Genomic DNA, 26,875 nt, shown 5'->3' on the forward strand with positions numbered 1-26,875 from the left:
GTCAGGCGAGCCTCAGTGTCCGGCTCCCCACCAGGGTCGGGGGGGGCAGACAGGAGGCCTTCTGTTCCGCCCGGCCCGGCCCGGCCTGGCCTTTCAGGGCACGCACGGCCTCTGAGTCGTGTGTCCAGCCCGTGCTCAGTCACCTGACTCCGTCCACAGACGGGGCCTGAGCGGGCAGATGCTTGGGACATAAGTTTTGTCCTCTTACCGTGTGTGCGTGCACATGTGTGCACATGTGTGTACATGCGTGTGTGTGCACACGTGCATGTGTGCGGCTGCGCTGCGCCCAGCCCCTGCCAGCTGCCTTCGCTCAGGACACCTGCCCGTGGAGCTCACCTAGGAACCCCATCAGTCGGAGTCAGGCTGGGAGGTCGGGGCGGGGCTTGCCCTGGGTGGGGCGGGGACACTGTACTGGACCCCTGGCCTCAGCCTGCGTGTGGGGTTCCCCGAATGATGTTCAGGAGGCCTCCCAAAGCATGGCACCAGGGCAGCTGAGACGGGGGGCCGCCTCCGGGTGCTGATGGGGTGAAAGGCCCGCGCTGGGAGCTGGGGACCCTGACCTGGGCCTGGCCCGTGGCCACTGCTCAGCGCCCCACCTGGTGCCTGCACCCCTCTTCTGGGCACTGGATCTTGCCTTTCCCTGAGCCCCCCCTTTATGCCCTGGAATCTTCTGAGGAGGTGCTGGTTCACCCCCCCGCCCAGCACACTCCTATTCACCCTTCAGAGCCCTGCTCTGGGCATTCCAGCCTGTGCACTGTGTGGGGGGAGGGCTTGGCCCTGGGAATTCAGACGCCAGCTCCCTCTCCGTCCGTCCGTCCGTCCTCGAGGCGTCACATGCTAGGATGTTCCAACCGAGCGGCTGTCGTGTCCTGAGGAGCCGGGGCGGGTGCCCTGTTTGACCCTCTGGGCACTTCAGTGGCTGCTGCTGAGCCAGGCGGGCACGGCGGGGGCAGGGCACTCAGCAGGCTCTCACCCGCCCCCGCCTCCCTCGCACACGGAGGGTGGACAGGCCTGGCCTTGACAAGCGGCCTCTTCGTCCATCGATGACCGACCGGAGGGCAGGCTCCCCGCGGGGAGGGTTGAAGTCCGTGCCTCGGACCGGAGCTGCCTTCTGCCTCGATTGGAAACTGCGTGGACGGCGGGAGCAGGGCTGGCGTCCTCTCTCCGTCCGTCCGTCCTGAGCGCGGGGCGGGGCGAGTCCTGGAAAAGCCCCGTGGGGTGGGGCGTGCAGAGACCCAAGGGGCCGAGGCCTGAAGATCCACAGCCTCCGTTCCAGAAGCTGCTCTTGCTGGCCCTCTGGGAGAGCCGCGCGGGCCCAGGAGCTCAGTGCCTGCGGGCGGCGGGCTGCATGGTGCCGCCTGGGGGCCCGGTGCCCTCCAGCCACTGCGGACCGTGAGGGGAAGGCGGCTCCAAGCCTCTGGGCTCTGGCTCCTCAGCGCCGACCCTGCTGCGGAGCAGGAGGCGGGTTCCTGGGCCTCTGGTGGCGGCGGCCCCGGCTCGGGGGCCGTGGGGCGGGCGGTCACCCTGGATGCCCTTCGCGGGCAGCACGCGGAGCCTTTGCTGGGGAAACGGGCTCTGACCTACTTCATGGGCCCGCCCCGTCCACAGTGAGTGGCAGGAGGCGTCCTGCTGCCAGGGGCTCCGTGTTGGGAATGCGCTGTGGGTGTTAGCGCGGCGTCTGGCGGCGTCTGATAAACGCGTATGAAGACTCCTCCTGCGGCTGACATCCTGTCTCCAGCGGAGCAGACCCAACAGCAATAAAAACGCAGGTGCCGCCCTGACCAGTTTGGCTCAGTGGATAGAGCATCGGTCAGCCTGTGGACTGAAGGGTCCCAGGTTCAATTCCAGTCAAGGGCATGTACCTTGGTTGCGGGCACATCCCCAGTAGGGGGTGTGCAGGAGGCAGCTGATCGATGTTTCTCTCTCATCAATGTTTCTAGCTCTCTATCCCTCTCCCTCTCTGTAAAAAATCAATAAAATACATTTTTAAAAAAAACAAAAAAACGCAGGTACCTTCCCCCGCACAGCTGTCTGAGAGGAACCGCTGTCAGTCCTCTTTCATAAGAGCAAGCTCCGTCCCTCGTAGGGAACCTGGGACGGTCGGGAAGCGCCCTCAGCCAGACGCGCTAGGCGGGCTCTGGTGGGACAGGTGATGCTGACATGCGGTGGCTCCAACAGCAGGTCATCGCCGGCGCTCAGGGCCTCGGTCAGCTGGGGAGGGAACTGGTGCTCAGGGCCTCGGTCAGCGGGCAGGGGCCTGGTGCTCAGGGCCTCGGTCAGCGGGCAGGGGCCTGGTGCTCAGGGCGCCGGTCAGCCGGGCAGGGACCTGGCACTCAGGTGTGATTTCACGTGTGACCGGATTGCCTGGTCCTATTTTTGGCTAATGAAGTTGACCCTAACTCCTCTGTGGGTTGAAATGCAACTTTAAAACAAGCCAACAAAGCTCTGAAAACCCTCGGGTCCCAAGAGAAAGAGAGAGCCAGGCGGGACACACGGAAGTCATGCATCGTCACGTCTGACACACAGCAGGCCCTCGGGTTATGTCCGAGATCCGTTCCCACGGCGACGTAAGGCGATTTTCACCGTAAGTTGGAACCCACCTGCATAAGCACCTACGTCACTCACATGGAGCACAGACACAGCAGCAATGAAGTGAAACAGTAAAAAAATTTAAAAGAAAGATAACAATTCCTGACCTTTACTTGTGGTCAATAAATAATAAAAAACAAAGCACATATGTACAGACGGCGAAATGACGGAACTTTTTTTTTTATAAATAAATGGGAGATGGCGACGTAACCACAAAATGACGAGTCCGACGTAACCCGAGGACTGTCTGTACGTATTCTGTTGCTCAACTCAGCCCCAAGGTCCTCCCCAGGCCCCGGGGGGAGGTGCAGCGCTCCCACCAGCCGAGCGAGGAGGCCCAGTGCAGCGAGAGAGCGGGGGGTGGAACTCGGGTCGAGGCGGATATCTTTGGAAATTGTCATCTGCCGCAAACTCCGTCCCCGAGAAAGAATCCGTCAGTGTCCCTCCCGATGCTGCTCGCACACCTTTTGAAGGTGATTTTACCAAAGAGAGGCGATCGGTCATTAATGAAAGGCTGTGACCTTAGGCAAGTGCTTCACCCCTCTCGGCTCGGGTTAAGTTGGGGTTCTCACGCGTTCTTTTCCTTGGGAGCCGGAAGGAAGGTCTCTGGCCGGACCATGCTCTTTCACCCCAAATCTGAAAAGTGCGGCAGCTCGTCCCAGGCAAACCGCCTGCACCTGCCCCCTGGCCCTCCTTTCTCTGACTTAGTGAGCAAGGCAGCCCGGCCTCGGCTCATCTCCCCACTCGCCCCTCTCCCGTATCCTGGGCCCTTCCTTGTTTCACGGTCCCAGAAAGAAAGAGAAGGAAAAAGTGGTCATTGGTTCCCAATTCTCAGTTTAAAAATAAGTTAACACGTTGTATTTCCTCAGCCGTCATCATTTTCTCATACACACATCATAAACCAAGCGGGGCCACCTCAGGAACGCTCACGGGCAACACATCACATAAACAAACACACAGTATCCGTGGCAACGCTGGACCCCGCCACGCACACGCGGTTCTTCAACACTGTGCGTCCTCTGGCCCCCTGTGCTCACAGGTGTGATTTCACGTTTGAGCGGATTGCCTGGTCCTATTTTTGGCTAATGGAGCTGACCCTAACTCCTCTGTGGGTTGAAATGCAACTTTAAAACAAGCCAACAACGCTCTGAAAACCCTCGGGGCATGAGGTCCGTGGTAAGGGTGCCTCTCCCTTTAAAAAATGTTTTTATTGATTTATTGAGAGAGAGCGAGAGAGAGAGAAAGACCGATGCCAAGAATCGAACCTGCACCTCTGGGTGCACGGGGCGACGCCCCACCCCCCGGGCCACAGGGCCAGGGCTGGAAGCCGCGTTTCCACTCCCCGGTCCCGCCAGCACCAGGACTTCCAGACCTTCCCCACACAGACCGTCTAATGACCGCTGCGGCGGGTGATTTTGAAATTTCTTAAGTTTCAAAACATTTTGACAGTGAAAGGAATGTAGTTCAGGTTTCTTAAGAGCAGGTCAAACCCTCGAGTGTATTCATCTGACACCATCTACTTTAATGATATCGAGACCGTGGTGGGTCCGTTTGCATCACCTGGACACGGCCACGACCCCGGCTTCACTCCCCATCTGCGAGCGAATGACTCTGAAGCGGTATTTCCCAGCTAAAGGTCCCACCTGAACTCGGGTCCCCACCGCGCTCTGCCCGCTGATAGATCCTCCCTTCCCCCAACTGGTGGGCGGAGTATGACATAACCTGCAGCCCGGAAATACCTGAGTGACTAACCAGGTACCTTATGTGGACTATACATTGAACCACCAATCCACACCTGCCAAATACCCTAAGCCAGTGGTTGGCAAACTGCGGCTCGCGAGCCACATGCGGCTCTTTGGCCCCTTGACTGTGGCTCTTCCACAAAATACCGACTTCTGCGCATGGACCACGAAGTTTCAATCGCACTGTACATGCGGGCCCGCACGTGGTATTTTGTGGAAGAGCCACACTCAAGGGGCCAAAGAGCCGCATGTGGCTCGCGATCCGCAGTTTGCCGACCACGGCCCTAAGCCCTTGTTCCTATATGGACCATACATTAAGCCACCAATCAGCGCGCCAAGTACACTAAGCCCCCACCCCTTCCCATTCCGCCCCTCAAAAGGCGTGCCCACCCTCCACGATCTGCTGTCCTCCCCTTGCGAGACAGCCCGGCCGGTCCTTCTCCTCTGATAAAGCCTGTAGTCCTGGTTTTCGGCCTCTGTCTGATCTTTCACCCGCCTGCGCCCCACAACAGGGCACACACAGACTCAGTGCGGAGGGACTGAACTGCTGCAGAAAGTGCTCGGGACACCACGTGGAGGGAAAGTCGCGGCTGCTGTTTCTGGCTGACAGTCCCCCGGGAGTGACCGGCCGGAGCCGCTATTTATAGGCCGAGGGGCCAGTTCTTCCAGGAGGAATCCGGGTGAATCACTTGTTTCACCAGCCCCCGCCCGGGATGCAGTCTCGGGAAGAAAGGCTGGGCTCTGCGGCTGTCCCTGTGCCTGTGCCCCCTGCCCTCCCTCCCTGCAGGCCCCCAAAGCCCTCGCTCTGCTTCGGGACCCCTGGGAACGTGCACTTTGACCTTCACCAGAGCCGGTTCCCTTGGGCTCAGATGGGCCTTTCCAGGAAAGAGTCCCAGGCTCTGCCGCCCCCTGGTGGCCACGGAGGGCAGCGCAACACTTCATTTCTGTCCAGTGACTTTCCAAAGAGATTCAACCCCGAAGTTCAAAAACATGTTGTGCTCCCTGCCCCAGGGCCCAGTGCTGGATGCAAAATGAATAAGTCAGTTCCTGCCCTGGGGGAGCTTCCTGTTGACGCGCCGGTGAGAGGTGAGATGAAATATGTTCATTCCTTTGTTTACTCATTGAACAAATACTTACTGAGCACCGACTCGTTTGCCTGCCCTTGGGGAACACACGTTCCAGTGGGTGTTAAACATACAAATTGTAACAAATCCCTGTAACTAAGTCAGGAGCTAGAGAATGAGGTGAAGACGGTGGTCAGGACACAGTGGCGCTGAGTGTTAAGGCGAGGAGGCTGCCAGCGTGCAGAAGGCAGGACCGGGACGAGCGTTTTAGGGAGCAGAGCAGCAAGGGGGGGTGTTTTGGAGGCGGCGAAGGGCTTAGTGTCTGAAGACAGGAGGCCCGGGCTGGAGCGCCGTGGCAGAGGCAGAGAGCAGTTGGAGCCGTCCAGTGGGGTTATGCAAGCCCTACTTTGCAACAAGTGCGATTACAGAGGATTAGAGGCGAGGAGGACAGCACCTAATCTGTATGTAAGGAATGCAGTTTGAAGTAATGGGGACGTGGTGCAGTGGAGAGATGTAAGATACGGGCTGTGGCAGCCGGAGGAGGGGCTCGGAGGCCAGCCCGGGGCGGGGAGGCCTTCCTGATAGGCTGTATTAGGCACCTATCTATCGCTGCACAGCAAACCGCCCGAACGCAGTGGCCTGAGTCCGCAGGAACATCTATCCTCCCACGTGGTTTCTGAGGGCTGGGAGCGTGGGGGCAGCTGCACTGGGCGGTTCTGGCACAGGGTCCCTCACCGGAGACAGTCAGGAGGGGGCAAGCTGCATTCCTATGCCATCTCCTGGGCCGGCGACCTGCATCCCAGACGGCTCGCTCCCATGGAAGGGAGTTGGTGCTGGCTGCTGGCTGCTGGCAGGAGGCCTTAGTTTCTCTCTACGGTGGCGGGTGGCTTCCCCCAGAACAAGTGATCCAAGAGAGAGCAAGGGCAGAAGCCACATCTGTCGTAATTCAGATCCGGAAGTCACACTGCCATCTTGACAACATCTTATTGGTTATACAGGCCAGCCCTATATAACCAGGCCCGGGACCCCCCAGGGGCGTGACGCCGAGAGGGTGTGAGTCACGGGACCGTCTTAGAGGCTGGCTACCACACGAGGAGCACCGAATCCGAGTCCTCAAGGAATCGGCCGGGTGCTGAAGTGCGTGTGACGGGCTGAACTGCAGACCCCTAACACTCACGTGGTGAAGCTCTAACTCCCAACACCCAGGAGGTGGCTGTACTTGGGGAAGGGGCCTTTAAGGAGAGGATTGAGTTAAACCGAGGTCATCAGGGTGACCAGTGTCCTTGGGAGAAGAGGAGGACACAGAGGGATGACCGTGTGAGGACACAGGGAGAAGACAGCCGTCTACAGCCCAGGGGAGAGGCCTCGAGGAACCTCCCTGAGGGCACCGTGATCGTGAACTTCCAGCCAGACTGCGAGACAATAAAATTCCATTATTTAAGCGACCCGGGCTGTGGTCTTTCCTTACGGCAGCCTGAGCCAGCTAATTGGCAAAGGGGTTTCAAGATGTAGAGGGTGAAACAGCTGGGTAATCCCAAATAGCCAGCAAGACTAGACCCTAAAGGCGGGGAGGAAAGGCTTTCTGTAAAGGCCACATAGTAAAATGTTTTAAGCTGTTTGGCCTATCGAGTCTGTTGCACGAAAACAGCTATTGACAACATGTAAACCAACAGGCGTAGCTGCGCTCCAATGAAACCTTATCCAAACAGCAGCTCAGGTTTGGCCCACAGGCCATGGTCTGCCAACCCTGCTGGAGAGGGGTGTGGAGGGGATGGTGGGGGCCTGGCTCATGGTGAGAAATTCCTGACAAGGAAAACACAGGCCTCAACCCAGGCTCCCCTTCTGGCCCTGCTATCTGCCTCTTCAGGGTCTGGGTGAGGGGAGGTTGTGTATGGATATGTGTGTGTGGGGGGGGGGAGGGAGAGTCCTGTAATCATATAGTTCCAAGCTCAATTCTTGACTCTCTCTAGCTGTCTGACCTCTCTAAGCCCCTATTTACTCATCTGTAAAATGGGAGTAACATTTTCCTCACAAAGGTTGCTGTGAGCTGTCAATGTGTGACCTAAGTAAAGGCCCTAGCATAGGATGGGGCATACAGTAGGTGATCAATAAATGCTTGTTCCCTCTTCCCACCCTCCCTTAGCAAATATGGGGCTCATACTGCAATAGCTGCCAACCCAAAGGTGCACTCCCAGGGTCAGAATTCTGCATCTTTACATCCAAGGCTTCCTGATGCCCCAGACCTGACCATGAGCATCGACCTGAGAGAAGCCTTTCTCCAAGGTGAACCCCCAGCTGGAGGCCTGGTGCCAAAGTGAGCTCTACACGGTCACCCAAGGAGGGTGGTTGGGCCAGAGCCTCGGACCTGCCCTGCCCCGGTTTTGCATCGTTTTAAGCAGAAGAGTTTCATGATCTGATCTGGCATTTAACATTATGGCTTCTGGGGGGTGGGGGGTAGGGGTGGGGGGAGGGGGACCAATTGTAGGGGAGACAGAACCAGCCACTCTCACCCGCTTTCCCTGTCTTCGATGTTCATATATCGGGCCACCGCTTCCGGTCAAGCGCCTGTCATAGCCCGCTCCCTTCTCTCCTTGGCCCCGTCCACTGCAGGACTAATAGGTGGGGACAAACGCGGCGCACTCAGCCCCCAGAGGCGAGGCCAGCACTGGGCACCCGAGTTCCCTGGCTCCGCCCCTCGTGCCGAGGCCCTGCCCCTTGAACCGTAGAAGGTGCCCCGCCTCTGTCTGGAAACCACGCCCCTGCGCTCTAGGCCACGCCCACACACTTGGCCGGCAAGTGGCGCTGGCGTCCTGCTCAACCCACCACCGGCTCCGCCCTTCCCCTTGAGGCCCCGCCCCCTTAAGGTCTCGGCCCGTCCATTGGTGGCTTGCAGGAGGAGCCAGCCTTGGTCTTTGCTGGCCCCGCCCTCTGAGGCCCCGCCCACCGAGGCCCCGCCCCGTCCGTTGAGCGGCCGGCAGGAGGCGCCGCTCGGCTCGGGCTGCCGCGGGTACAGCGGGTGTTGGAGCCACGCGGAGGCGGCCTTATCGCTGGAGGTGAGTGCGGCCACGCGCGAGGAAGAAGCGGCAGGGTGCTTCCGCTCCTCTGGGGGGGGGAGCGCCCCGGGGGCGCAGAAGACCGAGCCGGGAGAGCCCGGGACGCGCGCTTCTGGCAACAAGAGGCCCCCACGGGGGCATCTCCCCGGGCTTTTTTAAACCGGGCTTTTCCCTTTTTCCATGGCAACCGGGGGGTCTTGGCGCCCCCCTGCTGCCTTGGGGGGTCTGGCTCCTGAAGGCTGGCCACTGGGGTGAGGGCGGCCCTGCCTCGGGGTTCCAGGGGGTCGGCTCTGGCCACAGCCCCCTGCAACTCCTGGACCTTGTCCCTCCAACCCGGAGGACACCCCCCTCCCGGGCTTAGGGGAGTTTGGCGCCGCGGGGAGCAGGGCTCCAGGGTCTGCGTGACATCCCCCCAACCCGCCCGTCCTGGCTTTCCTGTTCACCCAGCGGCCCTTCCCCGTGATGGGCCGGCTGATAGCCCTGCCTCCGGCTATTTCTGGGCCATTTCCAGCCCCTCGACCAACACCGCACCTAACAAAACCCCTGCCGGCCTGGACCGCGGGTGGCCCTGGGGGAGCTGCAGACCCGCAGGCTCACGCCCAGCACCCTGTCAAGTGTCTGGCTAATCTGAATTGCCGAAAAGAATTTTCCAAGTCGCTGGTGATTACAGGTGTCTCCGGCCAGCACGGCCACCTCTTGTGCATTCCAGAGAGGAGCCAGCCCTGAGTCCCACTGGCGGAAACAGTCAGTCCCCTGGCAAGAGGCTAGCCTGTCACAATTAAATCTGATTAAATTATTCTGTATTGGAAAGCGTCGCTCGGGCTGGCGCTGTCGGGGTAGGGTTTGTGGACGGAGGGGATGAAGCAGAGCCTGCAGTCTGCCTCTTCCTGTCCCGTCCGGGAAACGCTAATGGATTCCACATTGCGGGCCGGGCCAGCGTGTCCTCCACCCATGTCGTCAGCCTCGCACTGACCTCGCTCGCGGCACCCGCTGGGGTGACTGGAGCTTGTTTTCATCAGAACTTGGACTCTTCCCTGCGGACGAGACAAAAACCTTCTCTAGGAGAAGCGGCGTCCTACACCCTCCGGCCGCGTCCGAGTATCAGTGTGACAGACCAGAGGCCGAGGCCGGAGCAGAAAAGGGAAAGGCAGGTGGAGCCTCCCAGCCGGACCCGGCGCCTCTGTGGGATGTTCCTGCCTCTCGTCCTCGGAAAGAGTCCACCCATCTTGACCAACAGGCTGCGCTCGGCCTGCGGGGGTTGGGAAGGAAGGTGGCAAGGGAACAAGTGACCGTCCGTCCGTGGCTGCTCTGCAAACGGCCACAGAGCGAGCAAAGCTTCCTGATAAAACAGACCAGCGCCCGTGTGCCCTGGGCCTGCGTGGGCCTCAGAAGGAGCTGGCAGAGAGGCGCGAGCCACAGTCTCCATTCGCCTGGAAACTGCTGGAAGGAGGGAGGGCGCTCGCTCCTGAGGCCCTGGGAGTGGACGAGCAGGCGTGTATCTGTAATTTTTAATTTTTTTTATGAAAACAGAATTGCATTAGCTTTAGATGTTACAGAACCTAGACCACCCCAGCGCAACTCATGTCCTCGCTGGTGTTCTCAATGGTTAGAGCGTTGGCCCTCGGACTGAAGGGTCTCGGGTTCGGTTCCCGGCCCCCGCTGGGGTGTGTGGGAGGCGGCCGATCGGTGTGTGTCTCTCATATTGAATTTCTCTGCCCCTCTCCCCCCTCATCTACCCCTGCCTTCCACTCTCTCTGGAAATCTATGGAGAAAATGTCAAAACAAAAAAATGGCAGTCCACTCCTCCGCTGTACCTGGGCCTCTTAGGCTCCTGGGTTTACTTCACGGCTCTTCCGTGAGGGGCTGTTGCTGCTTTAGCTGCGGTTTCTGCGTTTTCGGCATCGCATTCACAACCACACACATCTCGAGGCTGAGGCTTCTGGCCACAAGCCACCACGGGGTGTGGTTGGACCCTGGGGCTCTGCCTGGAGGCGGCGGCCGGGGAGGGGAGTGTTTGTGGAAGGTCAGGCCCTCTGAGGGGGGTGTCCGAGCGCGGCTGGCAGTGTGGGAAGCAGGCTCGTGCCTGTGATGCGGGGGCAAAGCCGGGCACGTGCCCTGCGTGTGCTCTGCGATGCTCTGCTGTAAGTTCACGCCAAGCCTTTGGCAGGCGCCCGGGCGCTGAGGGGATCCATGGCCAGCGCGGGCTCCCTGGGGTCTGACGGGACCTGTCACACGCTCCTCGCTCCTCGGGGGAGAAGTAAAGCCTCAGGCATCCTCACTCCCGTGCAGCCTCCGCACGTGAGGCCAGAGAGAGCCCTGTGCGCGCGTCCGCGAGACACCTGGGCAAGCGCTGCCTGTGAGTGTGAGCAGCAGGACGCAGGGCAAGGGGTGCCCCCCCCAGCCTCTCCCACCACCCGTGGAGCCAGGAGGGAGCGGGGACTGGGGGTGTTGGCTTCCACTGAGTTTAGTGCTTGACATTTGTCACAGGTGCCCAGTGCCGCCAGGTCCTTACTGGGACCTGGACACTGTTTCTAGAAGCTTCTAGAAAATGAGCTTTTCTTCTCTGGCCTGCCTGCTCTCGTCTCTGGTGAGGGCACGGGCACTGAAGTGGGCGCCGTCCTCGCTCATGTGGTGTCGAGCTTCGTGTTTGTGCTGTGGAGATGCCCGCTCTGCCACGCCTCCTGCTCCGCCAGGGCCAGGCGAGCCCGTGCACTCTTAGAACCAGCCTGGGAGCACTGGGTGCACTGGGATGGCGACTGGGAGCACTGGGTGCACTGGGATGACGGCTGGGAGCACTGAGAGCACTGGGATGACGGCTGGGAGCACTGGGAGCACTGGGATGACGGCTGGGAGCACTAAGTGCACTGTGATGATGGCTGGGAGCACTGAGTGCACTGGGATGATGGCTGGGAGCACTGGGTGCACTGGGATGATGCTGGGAGCTCTGGGTGCACTGGGATGACGGCTGGGAGCACGGGGAGCACTGGGATGACGGCTGGGAGCACTGGGTGCACTGGGATGACGGCTGACTGACACATCAGAGCTCCCAGGAGTGTGCACTGACCCCTCCAAGAGCAGCTGTGGCCTGACCGCAGCCCGAGTGCCAGGCTGGACGCAGTGGGAGGACTGCATACATTCCCGTCGTGCCTCCGGGTCTGGGAGAGCCCTTTTGTGTCGCTGCGGTCACATGGACATCCCAGTGCTGCCGTCCAGGGCCGCACTCCTCCCAGCCGGGCCGTCACTGCCGCTCTCCCCGCCCGCCCCGTCCGGGCTGTGGTGTGGGAGATGGAGGCCAGCGTTTCCCACTCCCGCCCTTTACACCTTCTCTGTGGGGCCATGTGGTGGGCGGGGGCCGCCTCGGGAGATAGGCCACGGCCCTCACACACGGCCACGGCCACGGCCGGCTGTGTCCCGGCTGCCCCCGGTGTGCGGGAGCCCAGCACTTGCCGGGTGTCGGGCCCAGGCAGCAGGGCGTAGCCTCCTTTCCGTGCGGGTCGTGCCTCCTAGCGGGCCTTCCCTGCGGGCTCCTCAGTGCTCCCCCACCTGCTCCCCCAGGTTGCCGCTGCGGGGACGGGGCTCCCGGGCGTGTCTGCGGCTGTGCTGGGCGTGGGCCCAGGGGGCTGTCATGTCTGTTCAGTTCACGGGGCCTCGCGTGCTTTCGCTGCCCCGACGGTCGATGCTGACCCACCCTGTCTCCTCCAGGACGCGGCCGCCTCCCCAGCTGTGAGCCGCAGCCTCGCCCGTGAAGACGGGCCCACCATGTTCTATGGGACCCACTTCATCATGTCTCCGCCCGCCAAGAGCAAGCTGAAGCGGCAGGGCCAGCTGCTGTCCAGCGTGCTGTCCCGCACGCTGAGCTACAAGTACCGCGACCTGGACGCCACCTTCGCCGACCTGGGTGCCAGCGACGACCCGGCGGAGCTCTCCACTCGGCTCTCAGCCCCCGGGGTCCTCAAGGTGTTCGGGGACAGCGTGTGCACGGGCGCCCACTACAAGAGCGTGCTGGCCACCTGCCGGTCCAGCGCCCAGGAGCTGGTGCGGGAGGCCCTGGAGCGCTACTCCCTGAGCCCCGACGGCGCCGGCCAGTACGTGCTGTGCGACGTGGTGGGCCAGGCCGGCGACTCGGAGCGGCCGTGGCAGGCGGAATGCGTCCGGGTGTTCGGGGACAACGAGAAGCCCCTCCTGATCCAGGAGCTGTGGAAGCCCCGAGAAGGCTTGTCCCGGAGGTTTGAGCTGAGGAGGAGGGCAGACGTGGAAGAGCTGGCGGCCAAGGACGTTGACACTGTGACGGCAGGTGAGCAGCTCCGGGAGGAGACTCGCCGGCGGGGCTGGTCAGGGCAGGTGGAGGCCGAGGGGCGGCAGACCACAGCTCGCCTGTGCGCAGGGCCTGCGGTGGGCTGTGTGGCTGCAGTGTAGGCCCCAGTGTCGTCTGTGGTGTTGTCTACGGTGTCGTCTGCGGTGTCGTCTGTGGGGTCGGCTGCAGGGTCGGCTGCGGTGTAGGCTGCGGGGTTGGCTGCAGTGTCGGCTGCGGGGTTGGCCGCAGGGTCGGCTGCAGTGTAGGCTGCGGGGTCGGCCGCGGGGTCGGCTGCAGTGTAGGCCACGGGGTCGTCTGTGGTGTTGTCTGCGGTGTCGGCTGCAGTGTCGGCTGCGGTGTCGGCTGTGGGGTCTGCTGCGGTGAGTCTGCAGTGTAGGTGAGCGGCCTATAGGCCATGGTGTCGGCTGCAGTGTAGGCCGAGGTGTAGGCCGCGGGGTCGTCTGTGGTGTTGTCTGCAGTGTTGGCTGCGGGGTCGGCCGCGGGGTCGGCTGCGGTGAGTCTGTGGTGTAGGTGAGCGGCCTATAGGCCACGGTGTCAGCTGCAGTGCTGTCTGTGGGGTCGTCTGCAGTGTCGGCTGCGGTGTAGGCCGCGGGGTTGTCTGTGGTGTTGTCTGCGGTGTCGGCTGCGGTGTAGGCCGCGGTGTAGGTGAGTGGCCTGTAGGCCACGGTGTCGGCTGCGGTGTAGGCCACGGTGTCGGCTGCGGTGTAGGCCGAGGTGTAGGTGAGCGGCCTGTAGGCAGACCCTCCTGGGTGAGGTGAGTTGTCCCCTCTGGCTGTCCCGTCATTGCTGCAGACACCGTGTCCAGAGCCACCGGTGTGGTTACAGGAAGTCCTGTGCCCAAGGCCTAGTGACTCTTAGGGGCAACCCAATGAGACGACGAGGGGCTGCGGTGTGTTTGGGTGTGGGGGGTCTGTGGGTGCAGGCAGGGGCCCGTGCTGGAGGAGGCCCAGCCCAGAGGCAGTGGGCCCCTGTCCCCCTGAGGTGCGCAGACAGCGGCAGCTCTGAGCCCGGCCCCGTGGCGGGAGGGCTTGGTGACCCGTGGCCGCTGCTCCGCGTCTGGCTGCTGTTCAGTTGGTGGAAAGAACTGATATCTTATCTTAATAGGCAAGTGAAACAAAAAATCACCTTTCAAATATCAAGACTCTTAAATGTGTCTCAGGTCACCGTTGGCTTTTTCTTAGTGTCCCGTAGAAACGGTGGCTTTGCATGAGCACGTGGACTTGGCTTGTGTGGCCGTCAAGTGGCCTCAGACCTCAATCTTGTCTTCTCCGGGTGGAGGGCCTTTGAGCCGTTGCTGCGCTCGCCCTGAGACGTGCGTCTGCGAGGCGTTGGGAACGCTCCTTCCTCTGGCTTCGCCCGGGCGAACGTGGAGCCAGTGCACTTTGGTGTGTGCAGCCGGTGGTGTGGGGGCTCCAGGGGCTGGTGTCCCTCGGGCCGGGCTGGACTGCTGTGTCACACAGCGACAGCGGTGCCCGGTGCGGCGGCCCTCTGTCACCTTGGGCAAATGGCTTCGCCTCTTTGGGCCTCAGTTTTCTGATCTGGAGAATGGGTTCTGAAGTGATGTGCGTACAGCCCTTAGCACAGCCTCGGGAAGTCCCTGTTGTGTGGTGTCGTCGCTATATTAACACTTCCTGCACGTGTGAGCGGGGTGCTCCGTGCTCACAGGCCGGGGTGCCCAGACAAGGTGGGGTGGGGCCTCGAACAGGGCGCAGGCTTTTACCACTGATGTGCAGGGTTCTGCATATGGGGTCGAAAAAAGCAGGCCACGTGGAGGATGTTATAGTTGCTTTAAGTATTGTCTCAGACCAGCCCCTGATGGCCACACCCCATGGGCCCCTGTGCTGGGTTTGCTGTTTTGTCCTGACCCCCCTCCTTTAGAAGACGTCCCAGGAGGCCAGGCTGGGGTGTGGGGGTGGGGCCGGGGTTCAGCTTGAGGCCGCGGTCCCGCCGGTATTTTCTCCACTGCGGCCAGCCCTGCCTGTCCTGAAGGTCACAGCCCCAGGTCCCGGGATCGGCGTGGGAAAGCCTGCTCAGTGTCACATGGCTGGTTCCTGGCGGGGCCCTGGGGATGGACAGCACCCAAGGGTGGGCCTGGGTCTTCGCGCACTGCCCCTCAGGCCCGTTCCTTTCACAGCAGCCGAGGCAAGACAAGGCCGCTGCTCACAGCCTATTCAACTTGGTGGTGGTTTTGCAAAACCTTTCAGATAAAGAGTCCATTGAGCCGGCCGGTCTCGCTGACACACTTCTCTGGCGGAAGCGGGTTGTGTTACCTGCCCGGTGCCGGCCTCCCAGACCCCAGGGAGGTGGCCTTCCTTCCTGGCCTTCCCCTCGGGGTGTGGTCTGGGCAGTCAGTGCCTCCTGACCTTGCCACCCCCCTTGCCGGTGACAGTAAAGACAGCGTGGGATGGGGACGGCGCCCCAGGGCAGGCACACTCGCCTCTGTCCTTAGAGAGATGGGAGGGCCAGTCAGGGGCGGCGGCCCGGACAGACCCACGTGGTCGGAGCCCTGCTCCAAAGCTTGACCAGGGTCCAGACCTTTGAGTGAGCGCCTTCGTTTGGTTATTCCCATGATGCATGGATACGTGGACACAGGCCTGTGTGCACTCACACGTGTGCACTGTGGCATGTACACTCTGAACGGCTCCCTGTGCAGCGGACGTGCTGCAGCTTCTGCGGCCTCGCAGGTGCCGCCGGCAGCCCTTCACCGCCCTGTGAGGTCTGCTCACCATCCTCTGGCCCCGAGGGAGCGAGCCGTGGTCCAGCCCCTTCCCGAGCCCGCTCGGTGGCAGATGAGTGGCCCAGGGCCCCCCTGCCATCCTCACCAGCAGTGGGAACCACAGAGAGACTCAAAGTCACTGTGAAGTGGGCCCTGGCGGGCAGCTCAGCTGGTTAGAGCATCGCCCCTACACCAAGGTTATGGGTTCGATCCCCGGTCAGGGAACATACAGGAATCGATCAGTGAATGCACAGATAAGTGGGACAACAAGTCAATGTGTGTCTGTCTGTCCCTGTCTCTCTTCCCCCTTCCTCTCTAAAATCAACAAAACAAAAAACCCAAAGTGGAGGTGAGGCGTGAAAGGGTGTCGGCCCAGGGCTGGTAACTGGGTTAAGTTTGATGAGGAAGGATCTGGGCTCATCCGTCTGCCCTGGGAGGGGCCCTTGTCCAGCTTCTACCACCTGCGGTCGTGTTCCCCCGTGAGCAGTGGAGGAAGGGAAGGGACTGCCTGTGTGTGTGTGTGTGTGCGCGTGCGTGTCTGCGTGTTCGTGTGTGTGTGAGTTCACCGGCCTTCCCAGGCGTCAGGTCCCTGTCACAGTGATTCCTGGTTCCAGCCGCTGCCCCACATGAGGGCCACACTGGGGCTCACTGGTTGCACTGGTCTCAGCGTCGGCCTTTAGCCAAAGCCCAGGGCGCACCTCTGAGCAGCGGCTGTGTGTGTGTGTGTGGGGGGGGGGGGTGGAGGAGCCGGGGGAGCCCCCTGCGTCCCGTCTCCTGCGCATGGACTGGTTCCCCAGGAAGTCCCGTGGGAAAACGGGGGTGCCGGTCGAGGAGGGGGGAGCAGAATCCAGCCGCCCCCCCCTCGGTGCCGCATTCAGGCAGGCGCGGTGGTACTTGCTTCCCTTCAACTGCCTTTCACAGGCGCGCTCGCGGTCTCCAGATCATCCCCGCGTGTGTCAGTCTGGGGGCGCCGGCGTGTGTGTGTGTGTGTGTGTGTGTGTGTGTGTGTGTGTGTGTTGGGCGGGGGAGGGCTGGGCGTCCCTGCGATAAGCCGTCAGCCCTGGGGGTGCCGCCATGGGGCCATGTGGTTTCCGCCCGCGGCCGGGCGGGGCGAGGCTGTGTTTGTTTCCAGGGCGGGAGCGGATTTCCACGCGTTCCAGCCGCGGCCCCACGGGCAGTTTGGCGATAGCTCTTGGCCGCGGGGGCCGCGCCAGGCCATGGGGGACGGTAGCAGCACCCCCGCCTCTCCCCTTCGCCGGCTGCACCCCTACCCGCTGGGCATCCCCAGTGGCTGTGGGCAGTGCCCGGGGGCGCCAGGCCCTGGACCGGGAGCCGCGGGTTGGGGTGAGCTCAGGGTCACCCTCCCCCGCGGCGCTCCCGGGGTGCCGCGAACTAGTGTCCCGGAAGGGGGACGCTGCATGCGGCTTACTTGGGCCTCAGAGGCGGAGGAACTAGGTCTGAGGTGTAAGAAATGGCGAGAAGGCAGTGGATGGTAGGTCAGAGCAAACGTAAAAAACAGTAAAAAAGCCAAAAACCGAGGCTCATCCCTCCCCCCCCGCCCCCAAGCCTGAAGCCCGGGTTCCACGCCGGCCCCCTGGAAACTACAACTCCCGTGAGGCTCTGCGCGGCACGCATGCGCCCTGCATCCGCGGGCGTGTGGCAGTTCTAGAACGGCGCGGCGGGTGGAGGGCCCGGGCGCCATGTTGGGGCCCAGGGGACAGCGGAGAGACGCTTGAAGCGGCGGGAGCGGAGCGGGAGCGGGTCAGACCCGGGCTGGTAGGAGCCCCGCCCCTCCCGCCTCAGCGGATCATGACCCGGGCAGCGGCCACGGAGGTCGCGGTGGCGGGGAACGTGGCGTGGCCGGGCCAGCGCTAGAGAAGATGCCGTTTCCGGCGACAACCCCGGGATCACAGCAGACCCCGCTGCCACCCAAGTTTTATGGCATCTCCTCCCCCATCAGCTTAGCCGCCCCCAAGGAGACAGACTGCGTACTGACCCAGAAATTAATTGAAACCCTGAAGCCCTTTGGGGTTTTGGAAGAGGAAGAGGAACTGCAGCGCAGGATTTTAATTTTGGAAAAATTAAATAATCTGGTAAAGGAATGGATACGAGAGATCAGTGAAAGCAAAAGTCTCCCACCCGCTGTGATTGAGAACGTCGGTGGCAAAATCTTTACGTTCGGCTCCTACCGGCTAGGGGTGCACACCAAGGGCGCCGACATCGACGCGCTGTGCGTCGCGCCGAGGCACGTGGACCGCAGCGACTTCTTCACTTCCTTCTACGCCAAGTTGAAACTACACGAGGAAGTCAAGGACTTAAGGGCAGTGGAGGAGGCGTTTGTCCCCGTTATCCGACTGTGTTTTGATGGGATAGAGATTGATATTTTGTTTGCAAGATTAGCACTGCAGACTATTCCAGAAGACTTGGACCTAAGAGATGACAGTCTGCTTAAAAATTTAGATATTAGATGCATAAGAAGCCTTAATGGTTGCCGGGTAACCGATGAAATCTTACATCTAGTACCGAACATTGACAACTTCCGGTTAACTCTCAGAGCTATCAAGCTGTGGGCCAAATGCCACAACATCTACTCCAATATATTAGGGTTCCTGGGAGGCGTTTCCTGGGCCATGCTCGTAGCAAGAACCTGCCAGCTGTATCCAAACGCAGTGGCATCAACTCTTGTACGTAAATTTTTCTTAGTGTTTTCTGAATGGGAGTGGCCAAATCCAGTGCTACTGAAAGAGCCTGAAGAACAAAACCTTAATCTGCCCGTATGGGACCCAAGAGTAAACCCCAGTGACAGGTACCACCTGATGCCTATCATCACACCGGCATACCCACAGCAGAACTCCACCTACAACGTGTCTGTGTCCACAAGGATGGTCATGATCGAGGAGTTTAAACAAGGCCTTGCTATCACACATGAGATCTTGCTGAGTAAGGCAGAGTGGTCCAAACTGTTTGAAGCTCCAAGCTTCTTTCAAAAGTATAAGCATTATATTGTACTTCTAGCAAGTGCACCAACAGAAAAGCAGCGTCTAGAATGGGTGGGCTTGGTGGAATCAAAAATCCGCATCCTGGTGGGCAGCTTGGAGAAGAATGAATTCATTACACTGGCTCATGTGAATCCTCAGTCATTTCCAGCACCCAAAGAAAATCCTGACAAGGAAGAATTTTGCACAATGTGGGTGATTGGGTTAGTATTAAAAAAGCCAGAAAATTCTGAAGTTCTCAGTATCGATCTCACCTATGATATCCAGTCTTTCACAGACACAGTTTATAGGCAAGCAATAAATAGTAAGATGTTTGAGATGGATATGAAAATCGATGCAATGCATTTAAGAAGAAAGGAGCTCCACCAGCTACTACCTAATCACGTGCTTCAGAAAAATAAAACACATTCAATGGAAGATGTCAGATTGACAGCTTTGAATGACAGCAGTCTTGACTCGTCTGCCGACAGTGAAAACAGCGTGTCTGTGCCTTCACCTGCAAGCACTGTGAAGACTGGCCCAGTGACTGGCTCCTCTCAGGGCAGAAACAGTCCTGCTCTGGCTGTAATGGCGGCGTCTGCGACCAGCGTACAGGTTACTGAAGTTACCTTGCAGCAAGGGAACCCCGGTGAGAGCCCGGGGGGTGCAAGCGAAAGCGTTCCTCAGACTGCCTCACAGGCAGCCGTTTCTCCACCTCCAAAGCCCACAATCACTAGACTTGTTTCTTCAACACTTCTGGTAAACCATGCCCCCAGGCCTGCAGGGGCCGCAGCCACAAACATAGCTAACCCTATAGTAGGCGTCTAGAGGACTGTCTCACCTCACACAGACGGGGGACCGAGGAAGCTAAGGTAGAAGAGGAGCGATCTTGTGAAGAGACAGCACAACTCCATGAGGAGTCTGCAAACAGCAGCTTCTCTGTTGGCCACAGGAAACATCCAATAGAAACCTTTCCAATGTCCCTGCTCTCCCTGCAAATCCTATTCCTGTTAGCAAGACTTCAATAAAACAGATTGAACTGATAAACACAACATCAAGCTTCCATAAATAATATCTGCCAACTCGATCTGTTGTCTTCAAATGCTAAAGGAGGAGAATGAAGGGTGCCAAACTAGATCAGACTCCAAAGAGATTTAGGCTGACTTGGTAACTCCCTTTGCTGGGCTAATCTTGATCAGAAGTCCAGGTTAGTACATGAAGCTAGAAGTGCTGCTATTATTGTGTAGATTATTAATGTCTCAGCAACAGTTATATTAACTATGTCAAAGGACTACTTCCCTTAAAGAGAAAATGGGAAAAAACCTCCAGCTATCTTTGTACCCGTGACTGACATCTGGACTGCATTTATGTTTGATGCATTGTTGAGGGAAATTTGCCATACAAATTGGTATCAGATATCCTTATATTGCTGATGCACTTTATGTGTATGATTAGAAATGAGCACTAATTTCAGAGGTTTCAGCTTGATGAATTTTAGTTTTTTCCTGAAGCATTTTCATTATTACGCTCCAAATTGGATACCACTGTGCAGTGTACTGTACTTCAGACAAAGCAGGAAAGTTAATCTAGCGAAGTTCCTGGGAGGTAGCTGTAGCCCTTTACAATGAAATGGTAGCTCTTACGGTATATATTTGACATCAAAACAGTAGTTAGTAATTCTTTGGTTTTGATGGGACATGGTCAAGAAGTGACATTGTTTTTTTCTGTAGGATTGTTTTATAACGCACACAATCAGCGATCAAACAGCAAACAGTGTCTTGGAGCTAACAGCTCCATGTTCTGTTGTCCTTAATCATCTGTCTTACAACAAGATAGCCTTGTGTCTCCCCACTGCTTTGCTTGTATGCACACGGTATGCTTGTATGTTGTTTCACAAAAAAACCCAGAATGCTAGTATTTTCTTAACCATGATATGAAATCAAGTCTTGTGGCCACATGGCACAAAACATGAAATTTTGGTTCCAGGGCTAATATTTTAGTAAAACTTGACTGAAAGTAATGCCCGTGAAATATTAGTCTCGGATGGCCACTTGATCTCTACACATGAGAAATTCTGTGAACTTCACAGAATACCTATTTATGGGGCATTCATGTCCAACTTAAACAGGTAAGCAGAAAGATCTTTTCTCTAAGAATTTTATGCCAATTTTTGTTTACTAAAATCCATCAGTAAATTTTACATCTAAAAAATAATAATTTCTAGCAAGGACTTGACATATAGTTGGCTTTCCACTCTTTTATTTTATCCTACAAACTATTAGGAACACTTTTCTTTTAAAGAAAACACCACTCATGATTATGCAGAACATCCATGTTCAGGAAACGTGAATGACAACAGACATAGATGAATGACAGCTGTCGTAACCTGGACACAGCACCCTGCCAGGTTCTCCATTCGTCCAGTTCTGTCTCCTCCCCTCTCACCTGCGTCCCTCTACCACCTGTGCAGTTTCCACATTAAACTGCAGTTCCTTAAACCCTTTCTCTATCCTTCTGGGTTAATTTTTCCACAGTTGAACTACAGTTTCCTTCCTTTTGGCTGTGCAGTAATTGAGCCCTTTCCAGCACACAGTGGGCCATTTCACAGCTTAGCCTGTGCGGTCACCGGCCTCCTGCTGCCGTCATGAGTCACGCGTGCCCGGTGCCCAGTGTTTGCAGTAGCTGTGGCATCGGGTGGAAATTGCCAGGCACTCATTTAGTCCTGTCTTTGTGTTTACACATTGTTTTACTAAGCCGGGAACTTTTAAATTCTAGTTTCATTACCTGAATATCAGACTATTTTTCTCATATGATGTATGTAGTGTCTCATGACTGGAGTTTGCTTTGTCCTATAGCACCTGTACTTGTATTGTTTCAAGCACTATTTTGAAAACAGATGATGTATTTCTCCACTGAAAACACAATAAAAATAAACAGCAAAGAAGTTAGTAAAGGGGTCCAAACCTGGCATTACCAGTGCGGATGTTCTTACATTGCTCGGAGCAGGGTGAAGCCACTGAGGAACGTTCTGACTTTATGAAATCTAGAATTCATGTGATACTATTAGGGGAAATTACGAAAAGGCCGAAACTTCAAATCCGTAAAGGTAAAAATTGGAGTTTAAAAGTCTTAATCCAAAAGAAGGCAGGAAAGAAAGGGGGGGGGCACATAAAAATAATATAAAAAGAATACAATCTAAGGTGGTGGAAATGAAACCAAATATCTGTCACTGTGTGTAATAAATGGAGCAAACTTCCTGACTAAAAGAGATGGTCAGATTCCATGGAAAAACAAAGCCAGCTGCGTGCTGTTTTTCTTTCTTTTTATTTTATTATTTTTTTCTTTTTTTTTTTATATGAGAGACACACCCAAAATGTAAGACATAAGAGAATGGAAAGGAGAAATACTGATGAAAATAAGCTGCTATGTAACAATATCATCCAAACAGATTTCAAAGCAAAAAAAATGACTAGGGACAAAAGGACCAGAGCATTAATGATAGAAGAAAACACACCAGGAAAATGGAGTGATTTAACACCGGTCTGCACTCATCAGCCTCAACATAAGGTAACAAAGATAAATAGAAATTGTCAGCGCCATAGAGGATTTTAAAACAACGCTTTCATTAATGGCATCAAAATGACAAAAAGGGAAACGGTTTGGAGCCCGACTGGCAAACCTTTTCTGTAGCGCTCGGCCGGAGAGTGAGTACTTTGTGCTTTGTGAGGCCACTCGGTCTCTGTCTCAACTACTTGCCTGCCGCTGTGGGGTGAAGGCAGCCCTGGACAGTATGTAGACAGGCGGCCAGGCTGGGGTTCTCCCTGCTCCTGGCTGGAGTTTGTCACCCCTTACCTAGTGGACATTTATGGTAGCGCCCGCCACCCAACATTTGGAAGTGCATATTATTCTCAAACTAGGGGTCCAGTGCATGAATTCATGCACCTTGGAAGGAACTGTGGGCCGCGAGGCTGCGGTGGGCACAGGGACGGGCCTCAGCCCATCCTCTGTGCCCCTGTCTGGCCCCTCCGGCTACGGTCCCCAGTCCCCTTTCTGCTGGCAGCCCACTTCCACCGCCGCTGCCACTCCCATGCGCTGGCAGCACCGGCCCTGCTTGCACCCGCTGGCGGCGTGGAGCAACTGGGGCTGCCGTCAGCAGTGGGTGTGAGTGGGGCCGGTGCCGAGCGATCAGGACTGGCGCCGGGCGCCAGCAGCAGGTGTGAGCACCGGGTGGGACTGCGGTGCGCGGGAGCAAAGAATTTTCAGTAACCACCGGAGGCTTGCCCGATGGCAGTGACCGGTGCCCCGCCTTGGTCTGGTGCCCCCGCTTACCTGCCCCACCATCCCACCACGGCCGACGCCTGCCATGTTCTGCGCGCACCCCCTGATGGTCAGCGCACGTCATAGCGACCGGTTGTTCGGTTGTTCCGCCGTTGGTCTATTTGCATATTAGGGTTTTATATATATAGATAAGCATTGGGCATGTGCAAAAATTAACCCTGTGCTAGATCAGAAAGTAGGACAACATCTTTCAAAGTATCAGCTTCACAAAACATGTTCTGTGATTCCAGGAGACACAACAAAGCTCCCACCATGAAGAAAGAGGCTGAGGGACAGAGTCCCTTCATTGTATCAAATAATGAACAAAAAAGACGCTCAGCCACATTAGTAGTAAGGAAACTACAAACTAAGATGCAGAGATATTTCTTAAAGTTCAGTGGTCAGCGTGGCGAGGCTGAGGAGCGGTGGGGACGCTGACACAGCGATGACGAGGGTGCGCGTCGCTTTGATCCCTTTGGGAGATGGTTGGGTCTTGTCTGGTGCCGTTGACATGCCCACTCCCTGTGTTCCATCTATTCTGTGAGCAGGTCTCTGTCCCCAGGCTGTGGGCACTGATGGTCCCTTTCTCCCTCGAGGTGGCCTGAGTGTGTGGGTCACCTCGGTAGCCCTGTCCGGAACTCTGCACACCCTGCAGTGTGCCGTGTGAATATCACAGTTCTCCCTCTATGTCACGGGGTCAGAATAGTTGGGGAGACCGCTGCCCGAGTCACCAGGAGAGTCTGTAGCGTGTTCTGTAACAGTTAAAGCTGAAGTACCCACAGGTGCACACGTGGGCTGACACACAGGGTGTGGCATGCAGTAGACAATGGAAAGCAGCGAGATTCAATGGACCGTAGTTAATGATCGACGTGGAGTCAGCTCATAATGTGGAGGGAAACAGGAAATTGCAGAAAGGAGTGTGGGTATAACGGACACACGGTTTAATTTAGGGATACAGGATGCGTGGCGTAGCTGTAGCTGCTAAGCAAGGGGATGCGAAGCACGGACTCCAGCCCGGGTTCCCTCGGTGGGGGAGAGGCGGGGAGAGGCAGGGGTGCAGCTGTGAGCACGCAGCCAGACTGCAGTGCCCACGCTCTCAGGTGGGGCAGGGGGCGTGAAGTGGTGTTCATTTTATCCTTAGTCTGAGTTACAAATGTGTTCATGTGTGTGAACTATTTTATCTATAATAATAAAAGCATAATGTGCTAAATAGACTGGACAGCCGAACAACCTTCCGGACTACCTTCTGGACGAAGCTGGGGCTGCGAGGGCTAAGGCAGCCGGGGCAGCGATGGGCCGAGCCCCTTGCACAAATTTCGTGCATCAGGCCTCTAGTAATTTATAAACCCAAGTGATATCTTAAAAGTGATATCAGGCCCTAGCTGGTTTGGCTCAGTGGATAGAGCGTTGGTCTGTGGACTGAAGAGTCCCGGGTTTGATTCCAGTCAAGGGCACATGCCTGGGTTGTGGGTTTGATCCCCAGTAGGGGGCGTGCCGGAGGCAGCCGATCAAGGATTCTCTCTCATCATTGATGTTTCTATCTCTCCCTCTCCCTTCCTCTCTGAAATCAATAAAAATGTATTTGTAAAAAAGTGATACCAGTTAGGATCGCATCTGGCCGGAAACAGTAGCTGAACACACTCGGCGACCTTCCTTCTCGTACAGAGGATGTGGGGTCAGCACTGACAGGGGCCCCTCCTGGCCCCCACGGACCGGCGTCCTCGCCGTCCAGCCCCACCGCTCTAGCTCCTGCCTTCCATCCCCAAGGTCACCCCGAGGTCACCTCAAGATGCAGGATGATTGCAGGGCCACCATCACACTGTCACTTACGGTAGGAGAAGGAAGAAGGGCCTGGGCAAAGGTGTCCCTGCACACTGCCCTCCTCCCATGGAGCGTCCCCAGAAGTCCCTACAGTGGCCTCCCCTCCTCTTTCATGACGGGGACTTAGTCCCAGAGCTGCGTCTACCAGCTGGGGACCTCGCTTCATCATCACCACCCTCGTGCTGTGGGAAGAGGGCAGGCGGGACTGCAAGGCCAGGAAAACAGTGGCGGACACAGCGCCCATAGTTAAGCGGGCAAACTCTTCCAAACCACGCGACGGTAATGAAAAGCACCGTGAGGGGGCGCTAGCGTGGCAGGAGGGCCGCAGCTTTAAATGCGCAGACGAGAAAATGGCCACCTGCCTCCATCACTAGGCACAGAGGGACATCACAGCCCAGGGAGAAGGCGGGAGGGCGCCAGCGGGAGTAAAGGAACCGCAGGTCAGCAGGCAGCGAGGGGACTAACGACAGTACAAGCTGGCGAGGCTGGTGGAGGGAGTGACGACGGGACACAGACAACCCAGGAGCCGGCGGGCAGAGCTGCCAACACAGGGCAGGCCTGTGCGGAACTGCCGCCAGCGAGGCCAGCGAGTCAGGAAGCCCCGGCGCACGGACTCTCCGAGAAGAACCACCTGCCAGAACGCGCTGGCGCCTGGAAAGCCGGAGCCGCCTGCAGCCCTGCCAGGAACCGCAGGAGGAGTTTGAACACGAACCGACCCAAACCAGCGTGAAGCCACGGAAACATCAGGCCTAGGTGTGCAGACCAACTCTTTCTATTCAAGGACAAGGCGGTGCCAGAGAACAGACAAAGAAGAAACCTTTTACCAAACACACACAGTGACCTTCGTATCCAAACCAGAGAAGGGGAGGCTGATCAAGAAAAGTGATCAGCCAGGTTCACTTTCGAATGTGGATATGAAAACCAAACACTGCCGCCAGGGCGGATGGTCTCTGGAAGGCGAGGATGACTTACCCCCCGAAATGCTGGCCGTGGCGGCGGCCTCAGCGCCTCTGCTCAGGGCGGACTGCGTGCCCTCACCACCCGGCGAGGACCTGACCCAGTGCACGTGACCTGAGAGTCCCAGTGTCTCACACGCCGCCATTGCACACGTTTCCCCACATCACAACGGACGGCCTCCGCAACGGACAGGAATGCGCACCGACAGGATGCTGATTGAAAGGGCAAGCTGGAGCCCTGGCGGGTGTGGCTCAGTGGATAGAGCATTGGCCTGCAGACTGACGGGTCCTGGGTTCAATTTCGGTCAAGGGCACATGCCCTGGTTTCGGGCTCGATCCCCAGGAGGGGGCGTGCAGGAGGCAGATCAATGATTCTCTCTCATCATTGATGTTTCTATCCCTCTTCCTCTCCCTTCCTCTCCGAAATCAATAAAAATATAAAAAGCAAAACAAAACAAAAAACAAGCTGGAGAAGGATACACACCCTGTGGGACCATTTCATCAAAGTTTAAAAAGTTTACAAAATGAAACAATACTTTCCAGAGGTGTCTCGTGTGCACCTCTCTCAGTCCTAGCCACGGGGGAGGAAACACACATGCACGTGTGGGAGCGTGGCCCAAGCAGCACCTCTGTGCCTCCTGGTGGGCGAGAGCGTGCACCCCGCAGCTGTCACGTCCTCCCTCTCCCCCGGCCTGGGTCACGTCCTGTGGGCCTGGGACCTACACCGAGGGGAGGAGAGGGAGGTCAGACGCACGCGGCAGACCGCGGTCTCAGGGTGCTGGCTGACAGGAGAGGGGAGCTCGGTGGGGGGGGGGGAGGGTTGGGCTGGGCACACTGAGCGCTGGTGCCATCAGAAGGAGCCCGCCTGGCGCGGGGGGAGCGGGGAGAGGCCTGCCCACGCGGTGAGAACATGGCCGTCCCCCTCTCCTGGGTTACATTAGCGTTTGTTCATCCTTAAAGGATGTGAACCACACACACACACACACACACACACGGAGGAGAAAAGGCACGGGAAACGCCAGCGCCCGCGCACCATTCCCCTTTCACAGGGAGGACGGGCGACCTAGATGAGCAGCTGGACAAACAGGAAATCAACCCTGCGGGCTGCCCTGGGCCCAGAAGCCGGCCCGAGCGTGGGACCGCGCCTCGCCCTTCTCCACAAGGACTGGCATTCTTAAAAGCGGCCCCCTCCGTGCTGGCCTCTCCACGGGGAGGGTCCTCCCCACCCGGGGGGCCCAGGGCTTTGGTTTCTTGTCAACACCCCTGAATCCCCTGGAAACTGGGCAAATGCGTTTCAGGAACGAAAGTACTCGAAAATCCCCCTACC

General features: G+C 57.8%; 2 protein-coding genes across 2 annotated transcripts in view; both read left to right on the top strand.

Annotated features, from left to right (window-relative positions):
* Window positions 1–12,049: 12,049 nt before the first annotated feature.
* LOC102434693 (ras-associating and dilute domain-containing protein) overlaps window positions 12,050–26,875 on the top strand; it is a gene marked incomplete at its 3' end in the record, with an annotated part of 32,769 nt that continues 17,943 nt past the window's right edge. Inside the window, exons 1-2 of the mRNA XM_023747919.1 lie at window positions 12,050–12,860; window positions 17,302–18,666. Of these exons, the coding sequence (XP_023603687.1) occupies window positions 12,208–12,860; window positions 17,302–18,666 (2,018 nt within the window). The remainder of the gene's footprint in view (window positions 12,861–17,301; window positions 18,667–26,875) is intronic.
* Window positions 17,360–19,466, top strand: PAPOLB (poly(A) polymerase beta). The gene has a single exon (XM_014449170.2). The coding sequence runs from the start codon at window positions 17,360–17,362 to the stop codon at window positions 19,280–19,282; it is 1,923 nt and encodes a 640-aa protein (XP_014304656.1). The 3' UTR covers window positions 19,283–19,466.

This window comes from Myotis lucifugus, unplaced genomic scaffold (genome assembly GCF_000147115.1).
Source record: "Myotis lucifugus unplaced genomic scaffold, Myoluc2.0 scaffold_1053, whole genome shotgun sequence".
NCBI classification, from domain to species: Eukaryota; Metazoa; Chordata; class Mammalia; order Chiroptera; family Vespertilionidae; genus Myotis; species Myotis lucifugus.

Bases quoted from the DNA above. Each gene is read 5' to 3' on its own strand.
- PAPOLB (XM_014449170.2), top strand. From the start codon at position 17,360: ATGCCGTTTCCGGCGACAACCCCGGGATCACAGCAGACCCCGCTGCCA.